At 36.6% G+C, this 18,423-nt stretch overlaps 2 protein-coding genes across 7 annotated transcripts; one reads left to right on the top strand and one right to left on the bottom strand.

Annotated features, from left to right (window-relative positions):
- Nucleotides 1–2,440: 2,440 nt before the first annotated feature.
- Nucleotides 2,441–11,132, bottom strand: LOC111698290 (partitioning defective 3 homolog B). Of its 2 annotated transcripts, XM_023468593.1 has the most exons (10): nucleotides 10,836–11,132; nucleotides 9,696–10,170; nucleotides 9,031–9,641; nucleotides 8,642–8,744; nucleotides 6,706–8,410; nucleotides 6,369–6,489; nucleotides 5,320–5,731; nucleotides 4,588–4,798; nucleotides 3,431–3,616; nucleotides 2,441–3,117 (listed from the first exon to the last, which is right to left on the bottom strand). In XM_023468593.1, the coding sequence occupies exons 1-10, from the start codon at nucleotides 10,931–10,933 to the stop codon at nucleotides 3,065–3,067; spliced, it is 3,975 nt and encodes a 1,324-aa protein (XP_023324361.1). In that variant the 5' UTR covers nucleotides 10,934–11,132; the 3' UTR covers nucleotides 2,441–3,064. The 2 variants fall into 2 exon arrangements, with proteins under 2 accessions (XP_023324361.1, XP_023324354.1); XM_023468586.1 differs by having other exon boundaries at nucleotides 9,031–10,170.
- An 883-nt stretch (nucleotides 11,133–12,015) lies between these two features.
- On the top strand, nucleotides 12,016–18,359 carry LOC111698627 (scaffold attachment factor B1). Of its 5 annotated transcripts, XM_023469020.1 has the most exons (8): nucleotides 12,016–12,146; nucleotides 12,664–12,714; nucleotides 13,544–13,714; nucleotides 13,789–15,539; nucleotides 15,673–16,978; nucleotides 17,135–17,321; nucleotides 17,630–17,771; nucleotides 18,059–18,359. In XM_023469020.1, exons 3-5 carry the CDS (start codon nucleotides 13,686–13,688, stop codon nucleotides 16,437–16,439), a joined length of 2,547 nt encoding a protein of 848 aa, XP_023324788.1. In that variant the 5' UTR covers nucleotides 12,016–12,146; nucleotides 12,664–12,714; nucleotides 13,544–13,685; the 3' UTR covers nucleotides 16,440–16,978; nucleotides 17,135–17,321; nucleotides 17,630–17,771; nucleotides 18,059–18,359. The 5 variants fall into 5 exon arrangements, with proteins under 5 accessions (XP_023324788.1, XP_023324780.1, XP_023324797.1 ...); XM_023469012.1 differs by having other exon boundaries at nucleotides 13,547–13,714; nucleotides 15,673–17,321; XM_023469029.1 differs by having other exon boundaries at nucleotides 15,673–17,321; nucleotides 17,630–17,767.
- The last annotated feature ends 64 nt before the right edge of the window (nucleotides 18,360–18,423 follow it).

Here is an 18,423-nt window from a genome sequence, read left to right as displayed (position 1 = left end):
TTGGGGTAGGTTAGGTTTAGCTACAATTTCTGGGCTGAGCGCGGTGGTTACATAAATGTGAAATTTATATAAATTTTAGCAAATATAAGTATAGGAAATGTAACTATAGAAAGTGTAATTATAAAAAGTGTAACTTTACAGGAAATGTAACTTATACGAAATGTACAATTATATAAATGTAATTATAGCAAGTGTAATTATATGAAATGTAACTGAGCATTATTATTTACGCACTAAACTTTCCATTTATTTATTCGGCGCTACGACATCTGCTCTATTTCCATTTGCTCTATGGTCATTTGCTCTAGTTCCATTTGCTCTATCAAGTCATTTGCTCTATACGTCATTTGTTCTATACGTCATTTGCTCTATATTCAATCTGCTCTATGACTAAACACGTCATTTGCTCTATAACCTAAAAATACACTTTGAAATAGCTTTGATTGGAATTCCTGAGCGTAACTTGACTATGAAATGCGGGAATTTTTTTTGGAAAATTCGCAAATTGCAGTTTTCATCAGTTCTTCAAAGTCCATCATGACAGCGAGACTGCTCAATAATAAGAGGGGTAAAAAAACCTAATATGAAAACTATATTTATTCTACTCTAAACAACAAACTAACTCCGGGAAGTTGGCGGAATAATGAAACTGTAAGAAGAATTGTAAAATGTAAAATTGTAAAAATATAGTTTTAATATGATTAGATATTTGTAAAATATGTTAATAGAGCAAATGACGTGTTTACTCATAGAGCAGATGTTGAGTAGAGCAATTGGACCATCACAGTCATAAAAATGTTTATAGAGCAAATGACGTGTTATGTCATAGATCAATGAACGCATAGAGCAGATGACATATAGAGCAAACGTCGTGATCTATGAGCTATAGAGCAAATGGTTAATAGAGCAAATGGAACTAGAGCAAATGAACATAGAGCAAATGGAAATAGAGCAGATGTCGTAGCGCCTATTTATTCATCACATTTCTAGATTCTAACTAAAGATTCTGTAACTGTACACGTGGATGCAATTATGTACTACAAGGTAAGATATTATCATTGATTTCATTTTCTGATTTATCTTATTTTCCTCTTCTCATTCTACGTTTTATTGTATTTTACTTTTTCGTTGTTTTTCTTGATGCTTTATTCATAGAATTGGAATAATATTTGTTTAGTTCATGTTCTATTAAAAAATACCTGCATCTGTTTTTATAAGCCAGTTTAATCGATTTTTCTTCATGGTTTAATCCCTTTTCTGTTTTTGTTCCGGTTTACTCAATTTAAAATTTTGTTATCTTCATTTTTTATTTTTTTAAATAATGTTTTACTAATTCTTTGTTTGCTTTTATTCTTTCATGAAATTTCAGCTTTTACTTTATTTTTGTAATTTATGATCATTCTACTAATTATATCTTTTGTTAACTTGATCTCTGTTTTATTTGATTTAATTATTCCCTCTTGTTTTCTAAACTTAAACTTGATCTTACAGTCTTATTTTATATTTGATCTTGTTTTCTTTTTTATTCTTTTAAAGGTCCATCTTTTCCTTCTATCTGCCAATTACCTAGTTATGATAATATTATTTGTCCATCCAAGTAATTTTTATCTTCCCTTGGCACTACATAGTACACAGTATCCATTCTTGTTCCAGAGTTTACTCTTACTAACCAATTCTTAACCTCAACTGTACTTACATTAATAATCTAGTCTACATGCTAATTAATGTGTTTGAAATGTGAAAATCCATATATTAAAAAACGATGTACAAGATTTTGTACATTTTTTTTATTGATAGAAACTGATCTGAAGAAAACCGACCTAAGGGGTAATTGAACTAATTTTAGTGTAATTTTCATTAAGAATATCGAATGTGTCTAATTAAAACTACGTCTACGTCTAGCCCAGATCCAGCGCCCCGCCACCTAACCTTACCTTTTTTTAAAAAAATCGGAAAACCTTTAGTTCCGTTCCTTCTAGGTCGGATCGGAGTGTACTCGACTACTAAGGTACCAACAAGCTTAGGCTTTTATATAGTTAGATGCACGTGCTCACAAAACAACGACTATTTTTCTTGTCCTGTCTGGGTGGCCTTTTAAAATTTTGATTTGAATTCAATATATGAATATTATAAAATCATATCTGAAAGTGTTTGGCTTAGGCTGTTTTTTTTTAAAGAATAGGGAAGTTGGCTGAGCGCTACAAGAATAGCATTTTTACTATGCAATAAGGAAAATTTGTACCATATTTCTTATAACAACAATCATAAAACTCCTATCTCCCATTTAAATAAATATAACTATATTTATGGGATTACTACACCCCCCACCATAAGTCAGCTTTTAGGTCTTACGTGTCTCGAGAACCTTTTCCAAATATTAAACTTCTTCTCTCGCAAAAATAGTTGACTTAACAAGTTTTGTTCAAAAACAGTTAAAAACTTATTTTTAGTTCAAGATATATTTGCGTGTGATTGCAAAGAAATCAGTAACAGGCTAGGTACAGATTACAGTTTACATATTACAGACGTATTACAGATTACTGGATTGTCAGGGCGCGATACAGGAAACAAATCATCCCGTAGCGAGGAATAAAAGTGTAAACCTTAAATTGGTCAAATAAATAGGTAAAAATTGTAACAAATTATCAGATATTATCGTCGCAATATAAATACATTCGATTACCAAAAAAATCAGGTTTGATCGTTTTTCTTAATTTTACAAACAAATACGTTACTCGGAGTAGAAAATATTATAAAAAATTTTCTTTCATGGAAAGATCACAATACGTCAAGGTGGAGAACTAGCATTTATAAAAATATAGCTAAGGCACCTCGCTGTGTATAAAATGCATGGATTGCTAATAAAAGGCAATATTAGATTTAAATATTTTAATTTTCCATTTGATCAGAATCAAGGATTTACTTAATATCAATATTACAATAGGATGAATAAATGTATGGATGAATGAATCTATGAGTTGATGAATAAATGAAAGGATGGTTTAGATCCATGTACAGCGAGGATGAAGAACGGAATGTAGTTTCGTCTGAAGGCCACTTAGTTTCAAACCTTGGATCCAGGAGGAAGGGACGGGACATAGCCATTCAGCTTTGGCACTAAAATAAAATAAATAATTGATTAGACATTTAAAAAGTTAATTTTTTAGATTTTACACAATAGCATGAGTCAAAACTGGTCTACAGACTTATTTAAAATCTGGATTTTACAATATATCAAGTTTTATAGTCCAAAAAAAGTTTGTTGTTTGTATCATAAAAACATTACAATACTGTTTTATTTAAAGATTTTTTTTAAATCACAAAATAAATCTTTAACAAGAGATTATTATTGCAGAAAACAAAAAATTCCAATATTTTTTCCCCGATGAAAACCCTCTGTCTTTGATTTGAATTTTGTTTGAAAGCTTACCTTGGTGTGACTGTAGTCTAGAGGTTGACTGAGAAGTTGGAAACCTTTGGTTTCTCACTCTCTCAGCTCCATATAGAACCCTGGCATAGGGATCTTCCATCTCTCCTCCTCTGTACTCATCATAGTCCTTACTACCGGAGAACTGAAAGTTGGAGCTAGGTAGAGGAGCTACACTTAAACGTGGACCTAAACAATATCACTATTTTAAATTTGTTAAAACAGTTTGGTTATGATGATCGACTTCTACTAAGGATGATTTTTTTTCTTCGAAAAAGTAGCATCTTTTTTTGCAAAAGCAAAGCAACATTATATAAATAAAAAAAGAAAAAAGAAGAAATGAAATAAAAGTTTAATAACACAATAAATCGTCGATTTAATTTTTTTTCGTTAATTCCAAGTAACACTAAAAAACTCTATTTTTGATGCCCTGACAATTCGTTTACGATTTTACAAAATACATTTCTGAATTCAGTTTTTCAAGACAAACACTTTGATATCCATCTTAATTTGTTTTGACTTTTTTTACATTGTTGTAATACAAATAAGAACAATTCTTGATGAGTTAAATTTTTTTTTAACTTAAATAGAAATTGTATTTAAAAAAATTAAGGACTGGTGCAAGATGGATTAGAGCATTTTTATCAAGTGGCCCACGGGTTACCATTACATATATGGCAAAAACAATATACGAGCCATTGAATACCATTAAGAGAAGGATACTTAAATGTTTCCCAGGTTGCCAAAATATTATTATTATTGTTGCAGTTATAGGACAACCAGTTCTAGTACAATAATGATCCAATTCTTATACACACATTTTAGTTTTATAAATTACTAGCTTGGGAACCCGGCGCTGCCCAGGTTACCCATAGTTAATCCCGCCGTTTACCCGCACATAGTCGATTTTACCAGGTAACTAAATTTTCACTAAAAACTTAGAATCTCAAAACTAGACTAAACTAAAAACATTCCCGTGGTTCTCACGAGTTCCCCAATCAAAATTTGAGGCTAATCGGTTCAGGGGTTCTTGAGTTATGATCTGACAAACAAACAGAGATTAAAACTTTATAAATATATATAATACTCTCGTTTCCATCATTAAGATGTATTGTATTCACATTGAAGGCAGCGGCAATATTTAAATAAAAAACAGAAACCTTCGTTTGGTAGATATATTCTGCTCTGAGGTCTCCGCCCTGAACTACGGACCGGAGAAAACTCCGCCCTACTCGGAGGGAATGATGGGTGTCCACTAGGATGCTGGAAGCCGCCACTATGCTGACGACCATGATTAATGGCGGACTGGACGGATTCATACTCGTAAAAGTTAGAGACAGGTCTCTCCGACCTAGTAGCGTGTTCTCTTCTCTGCAATAGTTTGATCATATAATAAATAAGTCTTTTTAACCCTTTCGCATCGAGAGGGCATTATTGACTTTGCACCAGAAAGCCGAGAGCTTCTTGAAAAATGTTTGAAACAGAAAGGTCATAAATCCACAAGTTGATAATCATGATAAAATTTTTTTTCTTATGCGAATAAAATAATAAGAATATATGAAATTAAAAATATTTTGTCTAGAATAGGTTTTAGAAATGTCCAATATTGGTATCCCAATACTGGAGGTAAAAAGATAAAAATTGGTTTCATCCGACCCATATTTACGAATGGGTTAAATCTAGGAAAACACAACGTTCTTTAGTTTTTTTTTTTTTAAAGAGGAGTTATTATTAAAACCATGTGAGATTCAAGCTAACATGAAATATATTTAAGTTGTTAAAAATAAAAATAAATTTTTAGGAACTAAATAAATTAGAATAAATTAAATCGAGATTTCATGTAAATCACCATCAAATTGCTAATTAAGTGCTAGATTTAAATAAAATAATACCTGTGAATGATATTGTGCTTGTCGTCTATTTAAATGCCTCTGAATCTCTTCATAGTTTGCGAACCTAGGATCTGTCGCGGTTCCCGATATTCCAGATCTACTCCCTGGACGCGCAGCAGCTAGACTAGCGGGCAGAGCAGGTTCACCACTATACACGCTCTCGGATCTCTCTTCTTGTGCTGGAGGATCAAAGTTCTCAGATTCTTGTCTCTGCTGCAGTAATCTCTTGTAGTGCTGCTGAATTTTTGCCTGCTCATGCAGCATTCGTTCTCTAGCATCCTCGTCCTTCCGATCCAGTTCTTCCGAGGGAGTCTTCCGGGAGGAGGAGTGATCTCGTTCAGGTATTGGAGTAGGAGTTTTTCTACCGCTACTCCGCATAGCATCAGTGCTCTTAGCACGTTGTTTTCCAAATCTAAAATATAATATATTCAAGAAATATTATTTCAAATGGAAAAGTTAGACTTTCGGTCAACCGACAGAAGTACTAATAAATGTACTCAGTTACAAATTTTAAAGAAAGCACTGCTTACAATCCATTTAATTTTGATGCAGATCCGGATCCGGGCCCGAATCTTGGATTCGCACTGGAAAAAATGAATCTGGATCCAGATCATAAATATATCTTTGAGATTTGATCATTTTTTATTAGCAGAAGAATTCTCAAATTATTTTCTACCCTTTTTCCTCGTTATTTTTATGCTAAAATCTTTTCAGATACAACAATTTTTTTTTTGATAATCTCTTTTTTTTCAACAGTTCAGACTTTTGTTAGCAGTTTTTAATTGATATTTTGACCGTTGGATCCGGACCATGGATCCGCATATTCTTGAGGATCCGGATCCGGATCCGGATCCGGAAAGCCGAAATGTTGCGGATTTTAACCACTAGCTGCTAGTATGAAACTGTATAATACCATCTCATATAAAACATGGCGGCTTTTTGTCCTCAAGATATAGAATATTTCATACATTTTGATCTAATTTTTAGGAAAGTTATAAAATTTAAAAATGTTGATTCAAACATAATTTAATACAAAAGTTTAAACTTACTTGAACATGCCAAAACCTTTGAACAGCTTTTGATTTTTCTTCTTCTTATCGTTGTTAGAATCCAGACTACTTCCTGACTGTCGGTATTCAGCGCGGTCGAAGGTATCAATAATCTCAGGATCTAGGGGGAATTAATTAATTGGATAAGTTAAGGATAGGAATTTTTTTAGCCTTTCTTTAATCTTTTTAAACATGAAAATTATAATTTTTCCCCAAAGATATTTCTGGAAAAATAAATGTTTTGTAATGGAAACCGTGCCAAAGATTTTAACAACTTCTGCCAGCTGAAAATCCGTTTTTACTTTTTTAATAGAAAATATACATTTATTCTTTGTACCTGGTTGATCCTCATTATCTTGGGCCTCATAACTTCTATCTACAGCAGCTCGGAAACTTTCATTACAACCTCGTCCTCGAACCACACGACTCGTCTTCACACGGTTCGCCTGCTTTCCACTCTCCATCTTCATCTCTGTCATCATAGTCTGCAGGGACTCCAGGCTGCTGGACTTCTTCATACCCAACATTGGACCGATGATTCCTCCAGTAGTCTGTTCTCTCTCTTGTCTTGCTTTCTTATTTCTCTGATACGTGTCCGTGGATTTAGCATCAAGCGTTGCATGACGTTTTTCACTCATCGACTGACGACCTGGCTGATCACGAGCAAAAGCAAACGACGCTTCCTCTAGAGATGTCTGACTTGCGTATGCTACATCAGTAACGGTGATATCAGAGTCCTTTTCAGAAGCTCCTTCGCAACCATCCGGAGAGTGGGGTCTGTTAAATTTTGAGTTAGCTGTTACTTTATTTCCTTCAACGTACTGTTCAATCATAACAGTTTCTCCAGGAACCTGATGAACGGTCGGACTTTGAAATTTACTATCAGTAGTATCCATGAGGTTGAGCTGGGTTGCATTCCACGTATCGTGCCCTGTTGCTCTGTAGTAACTATCGTTTCTCAGACCCGCATCCACCTGTTTATCCTTCCGTCCCATTAATCTGTCTACTACTGGGTTTCTTGGTACAGCAGGAGCTATAAAGTTGTCAAATACTGCGGTTTTAGGTTTTTCTACATAAATTACTGTATCATTGTTGGACATTATGGATGTATCGTTTAAGGAGGAGTTATTTAACCCGCTTTTATTCAAACTGTCCTGGCCAATCCTGTGCTCTCTAAAGCTATCATCTCCCGAGCTAGAGGTTAACATGCTAGTAACAGATTCCCGTCCCGTACTTCTTAATCGCATACTTGAATTCATTGAAGATCCAACATTTAGCCGTCGGGCAACTGTCAGTGTAATAACTCCGGGTGTCGGACCTTCTTCGTGCATTGCTCGCCTTAGTGTGTCCATGGCATCACAATTTGCTTTGCCAAGTAGAGATATACCGTTAATATTGACTAGCTGATCATTTGTCTTCAAACGACCGTCTCGAGAGGCGGCGCCGCCGTTTATCACGTTTTTGACAAATATCCCAAGATCAACGATACCCTTCGTGCCTCCTCCAGTTGTCTTTCCCTTGACAGACACTCCGAGACCGGCACGCTCCGTGTCATGCACAGGAATATCTAAAGTAAGAATTTCACGATGTTTCCAAGGAAAAACAATTTCTCCTTCTTTGTTCATTTGAAGGTCTGGAGAAATTGAGGAGAAATCCTCAGATTCTTCGCTGTTGGGAACTGTACTGCTTTTAGATGAACTGTTTGTATCTTCCATCGCAAAGGAGGGGTTCAGTGGAGTATTTCTAGTCATTTCTTTTCTATCCAGAGTATTACATTGTTCAATCTCTTCAACCCTCTCCTGTCTAGAGACCAGCAGAGCAACCTGTCCCTGCTGGGGGATATTCCTGAGCATGGCAACAACATCAACCTGACTTTTACCGTCAACAGAGAGTTGATTGATTTCAAGCAAACGATCTCCGGGTTTCAGTTGACCATTCTCTATAGCGGCTCCCTTAGGAAGGATGTGCTTGATATAGATTGGAGCTACACCACCGGACTGAATATCTCGTGTGGTTATACTAAAGCCTAATCCATGAGGACCCTGAAAATATGTGTTATATGATTTCAGTAGATTAATGTGTTTTTTCTTTTCTTCGGTTGAATTTACATTTCGTGTATAAAATGCTTAATGTTAACAGTTATCAGAGAAATCAATAAAAAAATATTTAATAAAAATAGTTTTATAATTGCGAAGCATGCTGATAAGATCTGTATTTTTATTACTACCCACATATTTGTAGTACAATTTTGATAAACTTTAAACATTAATTACCTTAACTAGGTTTATTAATATCTTTCTCCCAAGTTTTCTAGTATTAGCTGCTTGTACTGCACTGGTGAGCTTGCTGCCAGGGGCATATCTTCTTGCCAGACTTCTAAATACATTTATTAATTCAGGGGTGTGCGAAAAGAGGAATTTAAATCAAGCACACACAACCTTCTCCCTTGTAACGCAAAAATTAGCTCAAAGCTATAAAAACAAATATATACAGGGTGTTCCAAAAATAACCCTGCGGGTGTTTTAAGGGCACTTTGTATTATTTTTCTTTAAAAATCTTAGAACAATAGTGACCAAGATAAAATGACTAAATGATGGTTTACAAAAAATGGCCGTACAAAACCACCTAAAAAACCCAAACCACAAAATCTTTGTTCACTTACCCGAATCCTTCTTTTTCATTGTCTATGTTCTCTTTATTCTCATCTGACATAAAATATTCAGAATTTATCATGTTTTCTTGATCTAACTCAGACTGAAGTTTTTCAACCAACAGCTCTAGGTTCTTCGCAAACAATGCTTCCTTAAATATTTCCTGAGCTTTATTAAACGGAAGGTCTATAAGTGTGTAGCCATTGATCTCGACAATTCTATCGTTGACGGCTAGACGACCGTCCCGGTCTATCCGGCCACCGGGTTCTATTCCTTGGATAATTAATCCAGGATTAGACGGATCTCCACTGGGAACAACATGTATACCAAGAGGTCCAATTTCATTTTGAATTACAACTCTTGTCAAGTTTTCTAGGTTTATTTGAGAAGGAGGAGGGTGGGGAGGGCTGGATCCTCCCAGAGGTTCTTTTCTTTGACTAGCATTTTCAAACATTTCTATTTTTGCATCAATTGATCTCTGTTGACGTTCGTGAAATATTTGTTCATGAGATTGAAGATTTGTTAATGATTTGGCCTGGTTAGCTTTCTCTGCAGCTTCCAGCCATCTACTATCTTCATGCCCTATTTGAATAGACAATCGGTTGGAGTCTCGAGAGAACGGGGTTGGTCTGTCGGAATCCCTGGCAGCTCCAGAGCCCCGTCCTCTTTCGAACGGAGGTGGAAGTGGTGATAGTTTCCTGGGATCCAGGTTGGATTCACTAAAGAACGACGCTTCATCTATAACAGATAAATCATTTTTACTACATCTAATGTCGCGGCTCATGACAGCTGCGCTCCACCGTTTAGAATGATCATCATAATACCCTCCGTCCTGCGTTGATGAACCTTGAATACGATTCAAAGCAGGTTCACTTCCTCTCCGCACTTGTAGTGAATTACCACTTGGATCATTGAACCCCTCGCTGTCGTGTCTGCTGTATCCAGAATTGGTTTCGGACTCGTCCGAACTAGCAGACATTCCATCCCCGCCTTGTGGTATCCCTTCCTCGTCATAGAAGGCGATAAGCTGCTCCCGGTCATCACAGACGTCGACCAGACGATCGTCTGGGTCTAAGATACCACCTTCCTTAGCTTTTAAACTGTGGACGCTAACCCAGGACTGGCGTGGTTTAGCTGTAGCTTTCTTATACCTGTAACATGGACCAAAAGTTAATAAGAGAAATGTGCGTTATTAAAATGATTTAATCTTTTTGAGACGGAAGATGCTCCCAATAGATACTGAAGGATAAAAAGAAAAACTGAGTTTTTAGAACATATAATAAAATAATTTTAAGTAAAATCTCGGGGTCTGTCCTAGAGAACGATTTTTGGCCCCCCCCCCCCCAATCAATTTTGTACATGACCATTTTTTCAATAATTTTCAATTAAATTAGTATTTATTTAGGGTTTGGTTAGGTTAAGTGACTTTCTGTGCCGAGCGCTGCGGCTAAGACAGGCTAGGGGGCCGAGCGCTACGGCCACATGTCTTACATTTAAGATCCATGTACAAAATTGATAGGAGGGGGGGTCCAATAATCGTTTTCTAGGAAATTACCAAATCTTGCACAAAATTGGTTTATCCCAATAAAAAACAAACTAAGAAAATAACATAAACAATCACCAAGAAAACCAAAATTAAAACTTAAGTATTAAGCACACGTATTATTTAGATGCATCTATAAATACATTTTTGTAATGAGAGTTTTTATGGAACATGGCTGGGTTAAAATTTATAAATATCTTTACGAATAGAAAAAACGTCGATAAAATAGTATCTAAAGTTAAAGTAAAATTTTATTCATAAAAATATATAAACCTGGTGGTAGCAAGCTGTGTTAGTTCCCTAACTGTGAGTTCTCCATCACCGCAGGGAACCACGATCTTCACCGTGCTGAACGTCACAGTAACCTTCATGATAACGATGTTGCATCCCCCAGAGTTTTAAATCAAACTTTCACGACACAGCAAATAGAAAATCTACCCGGATATGTTAATTGTCTAGTAATTTTAACTTTAAAATGAGAAATTGAGCATTTGAGGAATGTTGGTTAGTTCCGTGTTTACATTTTTTAAACTGACGCCATTTTGTTTGTTCAGTTGTTTTCTGGAATTCTAATTGTAAACTTGTAAATGCCGCAATCATTTCTTGATAAATATTCATTTCTCTAGACTCGAATGAAGAATACGGGTGGTGTATTTTTCGACCTACGCAAATCCACTATACTCCACTTCTGACCTACGCCAAAAAATCCTCTATACCACACATGCGACCTACTTGCAAGTNACGCTGGCCAAATCCTCTATACCACACATGCGACCTACTTGCAAGTGGTTTTACAGCTGCTATATGGACTTGTGGCCGCAGCGCCGGCCCCCTAGCCTGTCTTTTCCGCGGCGCTCGGCCCCTAGCCTGTCCGAGCCGCAGCGCTCGGCTCAGAAATTGTCTTAACCTAACCCTAAAATAATACAGGGTGTCCCAAAAAAAAAACATGGGAGTTCAGCGACGAATTCGATATCGTCTTTGTTATGAATTATCATTGTAATACCTAATTTCAAAAGCAATATAATATTATTATGTCTGCCAGAGTTTATTTTATGGAAAGGGTAAAAGACTATAAAGAATTGTCTATAATGTCTCAGCACGATGAACAGTGAAAACGGACAAGTTTACTCTGTAACTGCAATTTTCTTGTTAATTACTAAGTACGCAGTCAAAACATAAACAAACAAATTGTAAACATAGCAGACGAAACTTTTACAGATTACAGCTGTATCACTATACTAAATCAAAGAATTATTTAAAAAGACGATATCGAATTCGAATTCCCATGTTTTTGGGACACCCTGTACAAAAAGAAACAGCTGGCTTAGGTCCGATATTGCAGTAGGTCGGAAGTTCAGTAGAGGGATGTTGCGTATAGACGATGTAACCATACCAGTATAGCGGATTTCCGTAGGTCCTATCGTTACAGCATCAATTTTGTAGACTCGAGAAATATATGCATTGGCTAGGATCGATTTACTTTACTCCGCCTCGCAAGCAAGAAAAGATTTGATTAAGTACGCCATTAAAATTTGTAGGCAAAAGTGTAAATGATTGCTGCTCTTTATTAATACTTTCCACCAGGTAAACAAATTTTAATTATGATCTTCATTTATCTGCATTGTATAGTTATGTATTTGAAATTCCGTTATTTATGACTCAGAACGATTTTTGGACCCCCCCAGCCCCCCCCTCATATCAATTTTGTACATGACGAAATTAGTATTTATTTAGGGTTTGGTTAGGTTAAGTGACTTTCTGTGCCGAGCGCTGCGGCTAGGACAGGCTAGGGGGCCGAGCGCTGCGGCCACGGGTTAGGTTAAGTTAAGACACTTTCTGTGCCGAGCGCTGCGGCTAAGACAGGCTAGGGGGCCGAGCGCTACGGCCACATGTCTTACATTTAAGATCCATGTACAAAATTGATNACGGGGTCCAAAAATCGTTCTCTAGGTTTTATACCTTGATTTTGAACAACTCGTTTGAGAATTTTTGAAGTGCGATTTTTGTCAAATCTACTACAGAAGGTTTCATTACTACATTATTATTTGATGTGAGCTATTTTTTTACTACATTGTTGAAACGTTGAATACCTTTTATTTAGGATATTTCAAATTTGCAACCAGGATTGCTAAGAAATCAAAGTTGAATTAAGGTAAGAAGAGTCATTTAGTTTAATGCGTTTAAGACGCTTTGCGCCCCTCTTCTAGCAACAATGTGAGGGTTTTAATAATTTTCTTTGCATTTATTAAACTCATAATTTTCGTATTTTTCCGTTAACATTGATATATTTCTAAAATTTTAAAGAATTGACATTTTTCCAAGTAAAAGTTTTTACTTTTAACAGTCCATACTCCATAAACCTTTCCGTTAATTTCCTAAAGAACGATTTTTGGACTAACCCTCCTTTCCTATCAATTTTGTACATGGTTATAATTGGTCATGTGGCTAAATTCGTTCACTAGGGCAGCATACCTCTCCTTGGGTGAGTTGCCACAAAATATTTTGGATCTGATTGGTTGAGCCGTTTGGACGTTTACAGGCATTAAAATAGACAATCAGGCCAAATTTATAAATAAATATGCCTTAAGTTCAACTGTTAATTTAAACCTTATGAACTACTGAACCGTTGACAATTTTATTTGGGTTTTGTTTAACATATTTTAACATTTTTAAGGTATTTCCTCTCCAATAGTTCTTTAAACCTTCATCGTGAACTTACAAAATAAAATTAATCGATTTATTCACATATATATACATATATAAGATGATAAACCTTATTTCAAAAGAAAAAATCAAAAATGAGACATTCCTAAAAAATCTTCCCGAGGTCTGACAAATCAATCCATTATTCCTACATCGTGCTCTCCTTGCATTTACAGTTGTAACCCTTCAACCTATGTCCACATTAAAGCAAACCCAAGTCAAGATTACGACGTATGAATTCTTGATTTTCACAGAGATAATAATAAAATCGATTTTAGCAGAGGTGATCAAATCGTGACCTCCTCGCAAAGACTCAACATTTGCTAGATTTCAAGAATAATTGGACCAGAAAAGAAAATCAAGAATTTGAATCATCAAAAAGAAACTTGACACAATATCTTGTTCGTGGGTCTTTTTACAATGGAATTGGTTAAAGATAAAGTTGATAGGTATTGAAAACTCTTATAAGCTATAAACATTAATGGATTTAATATTTTGGGGGTTATTTGATTTCCTTTTTCAGGAAGCAGCATAACACTGAACAGTTAAATATGTCGGATACTCCTAAAAGGTTAAAAGAGCTGCGTGTAGCAGACCTTAAGGTGGAGCTGGAGAAACGAGGACTGCAAACCAGTGGAGTCAAAGCTGTTCTCGCAGACAGACTTAAGGTTGCTCTGCAAGAGGAAGGAGTAGAACCTGAGGAATTCATCTTTAACAACGAAGAAGAACAGAAGAATGAAGAAGCAAAGGAAGATTTGGAGGAAGAATTAAAAGAAGAAGAAGCAAAAGAAGATGAAGCAAAAGAAGAAGGTCCCGATGATAAGAAGGAAGAAAATGTCAGAGAGGATGAGAAGATTGAAGAACCTGTAGTTGTAGATGAAAAAGAAGTGATGACTGCAAGCAAGGAGGAAACTGCGATCTCTGAAGATGCTTCTGCTGAACCTGAAAAATCATCTGATGTAGAGGAAAACAGGGATGTGATTAAGAATGGAGGAAATGAAGAGAAGGATATGGACGAAGATTCTTTAAATATTATGGTTGGGGACGAGGATAACCTGTTTGGAGAAGAAGATAAGATAAACGCAGCCCCTGGGTCACCTCCTAGACCAGAAAATGCCCCTGTCAAGTATCCCTTCACAAGCAAGGATACGATATGTCTCAGCTCAAGGTCGGAGAAGCCACCAAGCGAAAACAGTTCCATGAGGGTCAACCCTGATGAAAATCAAAGTATTGGCAGCCATGATTCCAACGAGGGTTCCAAAGATGGACAGACAAATAAAACTCTAAATGGTGGAGATTCTAAAACTCACAACAAGACTGAGAAGGAGAAGAATGTCGAATCTACAATTCGAAACCTGTGGGTCAGTGGTCTTTCTAGCACTACCAAAGCTGCCGAAGTTAAAACTTTGTTTAGTGCCTACGGTAAAGTTTCTGGTGCCAAGATTGTTACAAACGCTCGATCTTCTGGTGCAAGATGTTTCGGATACGTGACAATGGCGTCACCAGAAGATGCTGCTAAATGTGTTGAGAAGCTCACTAAAACGGAGCTTGGAGGAAACATGATTATAGTTGAGCTAGCTACCCCTGAAAGTGGACCTAACAGACACGAAAAGAAAGAAGATTTAAAGGTTACAGTGCAGAACATGCGCAGCACTTCACGAGATGTTTCTAGACGAGAGGACAGAAGCAGAGCTGGCGGATCCCACTCAAACCATGGGTCCCATCATACTGCTAGAGCTGGGTCTCGTCGCTCTGCATCTAGGAGGGATGAAAGACGCTCAGATGTTAGCCGCTCCGATCGTCAAGGGAGCTCTAGGAAGGAAGACAGTAGAGCATCTGGTCCTGTTCTCACTTTTAACCATATTAGGGATCAGAGACGAAAGGAGCAGGAACGAGAGGAGGAGCGACGAAGACGAGAAAGAGAGAGAAGGAGAGCAGAAGAAGACGAGAGGAAGAGAAAGGAAGCCATCCGAAGACAAAGAGATGAGGAAGACAAGCTGAGGAGAGAAAGAGAAGAGTTGAAAAGGGAAAGAGAAAAATTAGAGAGAGAAAAACAAGAATTGATGAAGTTTGAGAGAGAACGTCAAAGAATGGAACGGGAAAAGTTGGAGAGAGAGAAGGAAGAACTGGAACGTCTAAGACGTCAACAGATGAGTGGCCGCGGAGCTGTAGATGATCGAAGAGGAAGCAAGAGACAAGCAGAAGACAGAGATCCCTTTCACGGAGAAAGGAAGCGAATAAATCAAAGAGAAGAGTTTACATCTGATCGTCGGGGTAGGTTAAAAAATAATAATTTAAGTTTAAAATTTTTATAAAAATCAAATTGACCTAAAAAACTTTAATCCTCTCTCTTAGATCTTTTAGTTTAAATCTTACATATTTCGTCCAACATCTCATTACTACATAGGTGCATTCGACATTGGTGTGAGGAGAACAGATGACAGATCTGGCATGTCCAACAGGTATGAAAGATCCTCCAGGGAAATGATGGGATCTAGAGATGTTCAATCTAGTTCTAGAAGCGTAGGAAACGGGCGAGACATGAACTTGGGACGAGGGGGAGGCGGCGGTGCATCCAGGGATCATGGGAGTTCTAGAGATTATGGTAACAAGGATATGTTAAGTGGAAGAGGCGGCTCTTCCAGGGATTTAGGATCAACCAGAGATTCTGGTAGGATGGGTGGATCAGACTACAGGAGTTCAAGGCCTTCGCATGGAGGATCTCACGTCTCCGGTAGTGGTTCAAGATCCTCGGGGCTTGGAGGCAACCATAGTAGTTCACATCCGGGTAGTTCACATGGAGGGAACTCTCACGGAGTAAGTTCTCATGTTGGAAACTCTCATTCTGGATCAACATGGTCAGGAAATAAGAGTGGAGGACATTTTGCTGGAAACAGTGTCAGTAGTAGCTTCTCAGGGAACCAGTCTGGAGTTGGAGACTGGAACAGAGGTGGAGGAATGGGTGGAAATAGTTTGCAGAACCAACCGAGAAACCTACCAATGAGTGGAGTGAATTTGCCCCTGGGAGGAATAACTCCGTTCCAGGCTATGGCTACCAATCCGTTCATGAACCAGCTGAGCGGAACCGGTCTGGGTGGAAGCAGTGGTGTAGACCGATACGACGGATATAACAATGTTAAACCGTCGATGATGAATCAATCTAGGCGTTACTAGATATTACTGCATTATTTTCGATTATTTTTGCTTATTTTTGCGTTTTATTATATTCCCTTCTAAGTGAGCACTGAATTGTAAACTTTGTAAGATATTACCCGTTCTTAAAATATAAATAATCACTTTGCTATAGGCTTTGATTTCAGCGATTGAAGTAAGGTATCGATCATTAGGGGAACAAATTTGGCTCATGTTGATCTGAGAAACTTTGAAACCAGAAAAAAAAGAATCTTTTCATCAAGGTTCAAATTCCAAGTTAAATAAAAAGATGCAACTTGTTTGTCAATGTCTAGCGAGATTTAGAGAAAATTTTGTTGAAAACTTGCCATTAGTTGGAGTCCAGAGTTATCTGTCGAATCAGGAATTTTTTAATGAGAAATAAGATCAGTTGAATATTAGATTAGATTATTTCCATGATAAGAGTTCGTCTACTAGAAATATAAGAATGCTGGGACCGATGAAAAGCCAAAACGTTGGAATGAATTTGATGAATCTGTCAATCAGACGACCCTCAGGAAAAACGAAGAATTAAGCCACAGGTTTAAGCTTCATATCTTCATTAATATACCACCACAAAAACGAATGAGAAAACTTTTCAAAAATATTTTTATTTGTATAAGGTCGAGAATTGAGAAAATATGCCAACTGTTAAGTTTGTCTTAAGCTTTTGACGTGGAATGAGAAATTTTATTCAGGATTTTGAAATACAAATTTTTGGTCAATCAGAGATACAAGTCAATCGATTTCTCTCTTCATCTCCCGGAGACAGTTCTCCACTACTCCCTTGGGATCAAGTATCTACCGGAACCCTCTACCAGTCCATACTCCGACCTTACTGTGAAACCGTGTGTCCTGAGCCAATGATTATCCTGATAAGTAAAGGTAAGACTGATACGTGTTGATATTTAGAGGATATATTGATGAGATGAACTGAAAGATGAGAGTGCAGTATCCTTCAGACTTAAACTTCACCTGGAGTAAATATGGAATATAAATATTACGAGATGGCCACGCTGACCTTGGAGAACAGAAGTGGATCTTTGAAAAACTCCATCTTAAAATTTCTATAATCTTATTTAAAAACTTTTTCAAACTCTTTATATCATTAGTGATAAAAAAATTTGCGTCAAAATAAATATTTAGATATTACAAGAACTTATCAGCTTAATAAAATATTTTTCCATGTTCAGGATATGTTTGTGTTGATTCGAGGTGAGCCCTGTTTACCTCGGTGTGAGGTGATAGGGTTGGATATCCTGGCAACCAGACATCCTAAGCTATTTGGTCTAGTCGTAGAGAGAATGGGATTCAATCAGGACCAAAACAACGTAGGTAATAACGTTTTAAGCCAGGTCTTCAAATTTTCGATCGTTCATATTTGAGGTTTTTTCAATTTCGGTTATTAAGTTGGACTTTTTTTGGTCGTGGTTTGGGAGGAAAGGGACCCCGCCCTCCAAAAAATGCAAGAAATCTTTAATGAAATTTTTTTGTGTGCATTTGATTTTTTTTCACTGAATTATTGCATAAAACCAAGAAACTTTTTCCCGAGCTATATTTGTTAGAGTTTTTTTACTTGAAATCAAAATTGATATATTATAATTTTGTTTTTTGTTCACTAGTTGTATGTGATGGTGAAGTAGATGAAAGATGCCAACCTGATCCAGCTGGACGGCAAATAAGCCTGAAACCTAATCTTTATCCTACAGACGTTCTCAATATACTCACGGAGACGGGAGGGTTCGTGTTCAGGGATTCATCTTCTCAGGGAACCGTGGTTATCTGGAACCTGGAGAAGTGAGGAGAACCCGGAGATAGAAAAATTACTTAATTCTGTACAGAACAAACATATGTGATTAATTAATGGCTGTGTGATTTATTAAGAATTTAAATTAATATTCAAAATAATATTATATAACCTAATACGTCCGTTATTTTGATATTTTAGTTAAACGTTTATTCAAGAACTTATAAATTTAATAATGAG

This window comes from Eurytemora carolleeae, unplaced genomic scaffold, assembly GCF_000591075.1.
Source record: "Eurytemora carolleeae unplaced genomic scaffold, Eaff_2.0 scaffold40, whole genome shotgun sequence".
NCBI lineage: Eukaryota > Metazoa > Arthropoda > Copepoda > Calanoida > Temoridae > Eurytemora > Eurytemora carolleeae.
Note: the sequence above shows the minus strand (reverse complement) of the source record. Positions and strands in the feature narration are given on the sequence as shown.

Excerpts from the sequence above, each read along its gene's own strand:
- LOC111698290 (XM_023468586.1), bottom strand. The coding sequence starts at position 10,933 with ATGAAGGTTACTGTGACGTTCAGCACGGTGAAGATCGTGGTTCCCTGC. Across the intron at positions 5,732-6,368 it reads AAAGGTTTTGGCATGTTCAA|ATTTGGAAAACAACGTGCTA; the intron begins GTAAGTTTAAAC and ends ATTATATTTTAG. Across the intron at positions 3,118-3,430 it reads TAGACTACAGTCACACCAAG|TGCCAAAGCTGAATGGCTAT; the intron begins GTAAGCTTTCAA and ends ATTTTATTTTAG.
- LOC111698627 (XM_023469012.1), top strand. The coding sequence starts at position 13,686 with ATGGAATTGGTTAAAGATAAAGTTGATAG. Across the intron at positions 13,715-13,788 it reads GTTAAAGATAAAGTTGATAG|GAAGCAGCATAACACTGAAC; the intron begins GTATTGAAAACT and ends TTCCTTTTTCAG. Across the intron at positions 15,540-15,672 it reads GTTTACATCTGATCGTCGGG|GTGCATTCGACATTGGTGTG; the intron begins GTAGGTTAAAAA and ends ATTACTACATAG.